Consider the following 8,654-nt stretch of genomic DNA (forward strand, 5'->3'; position numbering starts at 1 on the left):
GCTTTGCAAGAGCTAGTGCTTTCAGAGGATTACTGGAAGAGAAATTTCATTATTTAGCTGTTTGAGATTATGAATTCAGTTTTCTATTATAAAAACATGTGGTGATAAAGGCATATCTAAGTCATAGGGTGAAGGATAGCAAGGAAGATTCTAGTCAGAGAAACACTCCTGAATTCTAAAGGAACATTATCTTTCTACTTTGTCTGGATGATAAGAGAAGCAGACAATCAATAATTATTGACTGTTTATTTTGTCAAGCAGGAGACATATTATCTCATTAGCTCTAGGAAGTAGTCACTGTCATCAATACAATATTACAGTGAAAGATGCGTAGAGATGTTAAATATATTGATTAAGATTCTAGATCTGGCAAGTGGGAAAGCAGAATTCAAGCTCAAAACACGAGAACCTGAATTCTTAAGTGTGCATTCTCATTTTTTTGAAATAGATGGTGCTTAAATACTTACAAAAACCCTTATGAGATAGGTTTTCCCATTCTATAGACATGATTGTGCTTGATTGCTCAGTCGTATCCGACTCTTTGCGACCCTTAGGACTGTAGCCCACTAGGCTGCTCTGTCCATGGGGATTCTCCAGGCAAGAATACTGGAGTGGGTTGCCATGCCCTCCTCCAGGGGATCGTCCCAACCCAGGGATCAGCCAGGTCTCCCACATTGCAGGTGGATTCTTTACTGTCCTTCTCCAGGGAATCTTCCCTACCCAGGAATTGAACCTGGGTCTCCTGCATGGCAGGCGGGTTCTTTACCAACTGAGCTACCAGGGAAGCCCCTATAGACATGATTATTGAGGCTTAAAATGTTTAAAACTTGCCCTATGTCACTCAGTAAGGAGTAAGGCTGACATTGAAACTCAGACTTGCCTACTTTTAAAGTCCATGTGTTTTCCATGATGTCTTCCAAGAGTCCTGTTGTCTCATGAACGCAGCTAAATAGTAAGTGATGCTGTTCAGAAGTGACTGAATAACTAGCAATAATCGTAAAAACTCATTTTCAAAACTTCATGGTATCACCCATGTGCTTAGCAAATATCGTTAAAGTGAGGTATTGGCCAATAAAATGGCAGGAAAGTTCATATAAATTGGCCAAGAGTGGGAGGGCAACTTCAAAACTTGGTTTGACAATATTCACCATATCAGACTCTCATTCAGTCCTCAGCAAAATGAGGGGTTTCATTTTTATGTTATTTATCTTCTCTGTTATGCTTGCCATTTCAGAAGCAAGGAGTGAAAGATCCAGGAAGCTCTGCGGGTCCGAGTACATACGCACGGTCATCTACATCTGTGCCAGCTCCAGGTGGAGGCGGCAACTGGGGGCACTCCTGCAGGGTCAGCACGGTAACATGGATGTGTATGACTTCTTCATTTATAATTATTTTTTGAAGATTTGTCTTAATAACTCTTTCTCTAGTTACTACTAAGCCACATCCACCTCAATCTAGTGAATTAATGATCAAAATAAGCTTAATTTGGCTTGGGAAAGAGATGAACTGCTCATTTTCAAAAAACATGACCTTGTATTCTTTAGTCCCCAGCTTGAAATGATTTGACTGCATAACTACTTTGGTGAGCTCAGCACCTATGGCAGGTCCGGGTGGTTGAGTAGGGAGAAGCAGGTGACTTCAAGGGCCATGTTGTAGAAGCAAGATTTTCACATTGGATAATTATAGAATATAATAAGCTGGCATTCAGGCAGCTGCTAAATAAGAATGGGAAGAAGGAACCTGACTTTTATTGAGTACTTATCATGTGCCAGGCAGTTTCATGTGCAACATTTCGTCTTCTGATAAGGATCTTTTGAAGTAAGTAATATTACCACCATTTACAGTTTTACTGAGGACAAAATTGTTCACCCAGCTGGTTAGCAGTGTGGTTGGGAAGAAAACCAGGGCTTTCTGACTACAAGAGTCGAGGTATTTTCCTTATTTTATAGTGTGTTTCAGGTGGCGAGAAGATGGTGGCAGTGTGTGTCATAATAAATAACGGCACTGTGGAGGTGGTGATGTTTGATAGAGGCCCTAGGGAGTTATGAGGAGTGGGGTGGGAATTCTAGCAGCAATAATTAGCTACTGACGAGAGTAGATATTGTCTCAAGATGAGAGTGAACTAGTGTGTTTCAGAAACAGTGAGGCGACTGATTTCACTGTATCTGTTTTCCAACTCAGGTAATTTCAAAGTTGACCATTTTCTACTAACCCTATATTAAAGTGTGAGGTAAATTTTATTTGAGATTCTATTTTAGTAATTGTATTTGTTATGTCTTATAATTAAAAGTAAAAGAGGAAAGCATACTAATGTAATAAATGTTGCAACCACATACCTGATAAAAGACTTTACAGGTTTCAATTTGATTTAAAATGATTTTGGTAAGGAAAAAGATTTTGGAAAATGATCTACAGTTTTTGTATTTTGGTGGGCCAATGTCTTGAAAACTTGTGAATCGACCACTCCTACTTTAATAATGAGAGGTTCATAGTTACTAGATGCTAATAAACAATAATGGTTTTTAAACTCAAGAGAATAAGCATAATTTACCTCATTGACTATATTTTATCAATCTCTGGATTAGCAAGTCAAAATACAGTAAAAAAAAATAAACATTTCAGTATCTGTAAGCCATGGGACAATGGAATGTATGTCTGTGTAAGGCTATTCCCTTTTAACACCACTGACTTCATAATACTGTTATTTAACCTTTCACAGACTTTCAGAGTACTTTCCCATACATTAGATGTTTAATCCACTACTGGCTTACCAATCAGTATTCATTGATCTAAATTTTTTCTGGTGCCTTCCAGTGTGCTAAGGTGCCGATAAGTAAGTCTGGATGAAGTTAAAGTGAGAGAGGCTTATCCATGGACTCTGGGAACAACATTGATAAAACAGTGGGACCCACTTTTAATTTTCAAATGTAGAGATTTAAATCTCCACTTCCTTCCTTACTGATCAGCTTTGCGGAATGAACACAGGGTTCTTTTTTGGTTGATTGTTTTTTGTTGATAACATATAACTAATACCTTTGGAAGCCGCTGGTCACCATGCGGAACAGAAGCCAGGCCCTGACTTGGCTGCTAACCAGCTGAGTGACACTGGCTCTGTCAGTCCTCCTCTCTGCACCCCCTTTTCCTCCTCTGTAAAATGAGGAGGGTGGAGATGACTGAGTTCTCCCTAAAATATCTAATCTCTCTGAAGCCCCAGGCCAACGTTAAAAGTAAAAGTCATCTTCAGGATTCAATTTCCTTCCAAAAATCCAATGCATTTCCCCCAAAGTAGAAGTTGGTTGCTGCCTTTGTCACAGCACTCTAAGGAAGTATTTTTTCCCTTCTCTATAGCTGGGAGAGGAAACCACTTCCAGCTGCCAAATGAACAGGAGATTTCTGAGGAAAAAGCAGCTCAAAACCTTCCGAAGATGGATTCCTCAGGGGAGGAAAGTCTTCAGGGTGAACAGCTGCCCACGGAAGGGCTTTGGAGGTCAAAGAAGCATTTGGTGATGTCAAGACAAGACTTACAAATCTTGTGCTGCACTGAAGGCTGTTCCATGTCTGACTTGAGCACTCTTTGTTAGGACGAGAGCAAATCCCCGAGGGTGGCGGAGATGTAGCACATGTTTAATCACAGCGTTTTACTTCCCAGAATAACACTTACGTTGTGTCATTAAACTAATGGCTTTTGGGTAGGCAGTCCTTTCCTAAAAGTTGTTGATGAATGGCTAAAACCACTACAAAGTCTATTTTCTCCCTTTGCCAAGGTAAATGCACTGTTCTTTTCAAATTTTAACTAATCCTTTGAAAATTTAAATGCTGTGCAAAATTGCAATAAAATTGCCATAAACCAAGCTCACTGTGATGTTTCTGTTTTTAAAACAATGTTAAATAACTTTAAAACAGTAAACAAAAATGCTAATGGTAGAAAAACAAAGTAAGCATAAAAAGAAAATAAAAACCAACGATTACTTCATCATTTAGAAATAACTAACCACTCTTTACTTTTGTGTTACTGTATATTATTACTGAAAATTTAAATTTATTCACAGTCAAGTATAAGAATCTAAACAAAGTACATTTTTCAAAAGTTCTTAAGAGTGCTCTATGCATGTTTTCCATTATGCAACTCTTTAACATTCTACTTGAGAATAGCTGGGTGCATATATGAGTCAAATAGGGTCTATAAACAGCCAAAATCCAGCCTAGATTTTGCCTTCAGCTACTACTGAGATGAAAAGACATGCTGTTCTCATTCTGGGGACTGAAAAACTAAAACTCAGATAGCCAAATCCTTGTGTCACAATTGGATATCTTCACAGATAAAAAGACAAAGTAAATATCATAAAACTATGATTTTATTTCTAACTCTGTCAGCCAGCCAACTCCCCAGTAGATTTTACACTGTTCGACTCTTTGTTCATCTGAGGTGCTGCATATTAAAACTCCAGTCTGTATTTGAAATTTGTGAACTATGTATTGGGCACTTAAATTGTGTGATTGCTTTGCTTTTTGCAGATAAAAACAACAACAACAATAAAACAAAAAACTGAGTCTCTCTAGAATTAAGTAAATGTCTCCTAAGTCACACAGCTAAGAGTTGATATCACCCATTCAAACTTGGACCGTGCTAAGTCCCTTCAGTAACGTCTGACTCTGCAACCCTGTGGACTGTAGCCCTCCAGGCTCCTCTGTCCATGAGTTTCTCCAGGCAAGAATACTAGAGTGGGTAGCCATTTCCTACCCCAGGGTATCTTACCAACCCAGGGACCAAACCCGCATCTTTATGTCTCCTGCATTGGCAGGTGGGTTCTTTACCACTAGTGCCACTTAGCATGAATCAAGGCAGTCACATTAAACTGCACGGGGAGTTAATTACTCTTTACCACCGGACACTCTCTGTTTGAAGTCAGTTTCACTGAAGAATGTCCTTTGATGAGACAGTAAAAATTAATAATATTGAATCTCAACCCTTGAGTATATGCCCCTTTAATATTCTGGCTGGTGAAACGAGAAGACTGCATGAAGCATGTTTCTGGCAGACTGAAGTATGATGACTGCCTCAAGGAAAAGCTCATGTGTAATTGAGTTGTGAGCTTAAAGGCAGCTACGCTTTCCATGAAGCACCATTTTTAAGAAAAAATAGAGACTGAAAAACTGATTATTTAGATTTGGGTATTGGAAATTAAATGCAATAAGATTTTAAAATGAACAAAGTGAGCCTGTCACTTCAAGGAAAACAACTGATGGTTTTTTTGTTGATGATCAAGTTCAAGCTTATAAGCAATTTTAGAATACTTTTATCTACCACCCTGAGCATCATTGGTATATTAATAGAGTTGATTCTTTGATATTATATAATGATGTGTCAACATTTGGGAGATCTACTATAACTTGATGAACCAATATTTCCCAAATGATTAATTCATAATACTTCAAAATCATAAAAGGGTAAAAGACCTGCTTAAAGTGCAAAATAAAGATTTTAATCTAACTGCACAAAAAATTCACTGATATAGATTTCAGATTTTACATTACAGTTAACCCTTAATAAACAGTCACTTGTTAAGTTTTGGTATAATACCAAAGAAGAACATAAAAATGATCTGAAAATGCTATTAAGCTAATCTCCACTTTTGCAACTAAATATCTATGTGTGGCTGAGTTTTTTTCATGTACATCAGCCAACATAACACACAGCAGCAGATTAAAAATGTAGAAGCTGATTGAAGCTGTATTTTATAAAGTGCTCTATGCATTAGAGACTTGCAAAAATATAACAGTTCCACTCTTCTCAATAAATGTTTTTGTTTTATGAAAATATCCATTTTTAAATAAAATAAATAAAATATGTGTTAATATATGGTAAGTTTATTTTTATTTTCAAATAAACTATTAAATATTTAAATTTCTTAGTGAAATTCTAATATGGAAAACAGTGATAAATTCAACCCACATAAACAGAAACTCTTGGAAGTTCTTAATAAGTTTTAAAAGTATGAAAGGATTATGAAACCAAAAAGTGTGAGAATTGCTCTTCCATAATACGTTTTGCCACTAATTTTTCAGGTTCTATCAAGAGATGTTCAGGTTGTTACATTTGCCATGACAAATAAAGATGCAATAAACAGCCTAGTTTATATGTCTTTATATACTGACTTTTTCATTTTAATAGGATTGCTTGTCAAGTTGCTTGTGGAAAAATACATGTATTTTTTTCAGCACACTTTTAGTAGTTATTTTTTATTTGTTATGTGCTTATTAGTTATTATAAATGCATCTATTCAGTTTAAATGCATAGAGAAACAAAGAAGAAAGATGGGATCTAGTCTTACTTACATCCTGTAGTCCCTTTTTTGGAGATAAAAGGGTAAAAAATATATATGTTTATGGAGTAAACATCCAGAGAGGTATAAAGTACAACAAAACTCTCACTCTCTTCTATTTGATTCTGAAATAATAGCAGAATCCTTATTCAGAATTTCTTATAATTTCTGCCAGAAATAAAAATTATGGTTATACTGAATTTATGTGGTATAGTTACACATGCAGTTAGATAGCTTGCCCTATATCTATTATCTATTAATATCATCACCTATCTATATTTCTATCTATAACAGAGACTTTTAGCAGTCCATTAAAACCTTCTTCTCTTCCTCTTGGGCACAGATAGATTTCATTTTCTCAGTCTCTTTTGCAATTTCATGTGGTCACATGACTGAGTTCTAGCTAATTAAATGTGAATAGTAATGATATGTGCTGGTTCCAAGACTAGTCCATCAAGTCTTTCTTCCTCCCCCTCAATTCAGCAAGCAATATGACTTGTTTTATGTCTGATTCTACTTTTTATAGTTGTAAACTGTTCTAATACAGTATGTACTAAATCTATCATCCTATTTTACACAGAAAGGAATCACACATACTCATTGTTATGTTTAATACATCTTGGAGCTATTTCAATAACATCCTAGTAGGTGTGGCATGTGTTAAACACATACCAAAAGATTACCACTTAAAAAGTTTGTATTAATTGGTGTTTTTACTAGAAATTTATGAGAGTGACTGTTTCTCTATATTCTCCCCAGTCCATGATGTTACTACATTTGCAAAACTTTGCATTTTTATAGATAAAATATTGAGTATAATTTTTTTGTATATGCATTATCATGACTATGATTGCTTTTTAGTATTTATTGGGCATTTGTATTTCTTCTTCTGTAAATTAGTCTGTTCATATTCTAGCCCATTTTTCTATATCTGTTTATTTATAATAGGTTTATTGTCAAAATTTAAAGCTTTTAATATTAAAGATATTGATTTTTTGACTGCCACCTTATTAAAATATCCTACAACCTAAGCCTTTGGTATGCATTGATTTTCACTTAGCCTTAGTCTTTAGCATATAATGTCATTGCATACAACGTCTGTCTTTTCTTTTATGTTTTCTGGATTTCCTGTTTAACTTTAGAAGACCTCCCTCACTGTGAGTGAGACTGTGAAAAAGTTTACTAAGCTATACTCTAATAATTTAATTTTTATCCCTTGCATTTAAATTTAATCCATCTTATATTTATTTTTATACTGTATGAGGTGCTTGCTTTTTTATTTTCTTCAAAATGAACAGAACATTTTTTCCTGCATAATATAGTAGACCAGCCTTTTCCCATAGAAATTTCATTCCATTTTAGTCATATGTTATTTCACATTATATTTGGAGTTAGTGTAGGCCCTTTATTTGTTCTTTGCTCTATTTATCCTCAAATTAACCCAATATTATTTTTTGCAGTTCTTTATAGTAAATTTTACTATCTCTTAAGAAAAGTTGTCCATCATTGTAGATTAAAACTTTTTTCATGGATATTATGAGACATACGTTTTTCTATATGAATTTTATAATCCAATTTCCAAAAAAATTGGAATTATATTTTGAATTGTTTTAAAGTTATACTAATATAGAAAACTTTAATATTGTAAGATATTAATAATTCCTATCTAAAATATATTACTAAAGTAATATAATGTTTTATTTCTTTAAAAATTTTTATTATTAGGTTCTGTCTTTTTATATTACTTTTTAATTTTATGTTACCTTTGTATTTGCAATTTTCATTTGTCCCCGTGAATGAGACATTTGCCCCATTGTCTTTTCTAAATGCATGTTACAATACAAAGAAAAAAAATCTTGATTTTGTATACTATCTCCAGCCACCTTGTCTAATTATTTTATTAAATTTAATGGTTACATTATAAGTCTATGCTGGGTTTTCTAGGTATTTAATATTATCATCTACTAATTAAAAAAGTTAATTTTGTCTCTTCCAATATTTAAGCTTACTGTTTCATAATCTTGTCTTGTTACATAACTCATTATGCAGAAATTATTTATTGAGAGGGTAATGAACAGGCATTGTGTGGGTGCTAAGGATATACCTGTCAATAATACAGATAAAATGTATATTCTTAAGTAAGACAGACATATAAGAAATATTAGATAATATTAGATAATAAATATTAGATATTTATTATTATTAGATAATAAATATTAGATAATATTAGATAATGACAGAGGCTGAAGAGAAAGTATAAAAAGGGGACAGAAAGGCTTGGAATGAGGGTGAGGACTGAATTTTAGACATAGTAGCTAGGGAAGGCCTTAA

The 8,654-nt window shown here is 34.4% G+C and overlaps 1 protein-coding gene and 1 non-coding gene across 2 annotated transcripts; one reads left to right on the forward strand and one right to left on the reverse strand.

The window, feature by feature from the left end:
* Nucleotides 1-712: 712 nt before the first annotated feature.
* TRNAG-GCC lies at nt 713-784 on the reverse strand. Its single transcript has one exon. It is a non-coding gene; the product is annotated as a tRNA-Gly (tRNA).
* Nucleotides 785-1,153: 369 nt separating this feature from the next.
* On the forward strand, nt 1,154-3,851 carry INSL5 (insulin like 5). Its single transcript, XM_043878469.1, has 2 exons — nt 1,154-1,354; nt 3,349-3,851. Exons 1-2 carry the CDS (start codon nt 1,180-1,182, stop codon nt 3,579-3,581), a joined length of 408 nt encoding a protein of 135 aa, XP_043734404.1. The 5' UTR covers nt 1,154-1,179; the 3' UTR covers nt 3,582-3,851.
* The last annotated feature ends 4,803 nt before the right edge of the window (nt 3,852-8,654 follow it).

The sequence above is a fragment of the Cervus elaphus genome, chromosome 20, assembly GCF_910594005.1.
Source record: "Cervus elaphus chromosome 20, mCerEla1.1, whole genome shotgun sequence".
NCBI classification, from domain to species: Eukaryota; Metazoa; Chordata; class Mammalia; order Artiodactyla; family Cervidae; genus Cervus; species Cervus elaphus.

Excerpts from the sequence above, each read along its gene's own strand:
- INSL5 (XM_043878469.1), top strand. The coding sequence starts at position 1,180 with ATGAGGGGTTTCATTTTTATGTTATTTATCTTCTCTGTTATGCTTGCC. Across the intron at positions 1,355-3,348 it reads ACTCCTGCAGGGTCAGCACG|CTGGGAGAGGAAACCACTTC; the intron begins GTAACATGGATG and ends CCTTCTCTATAG.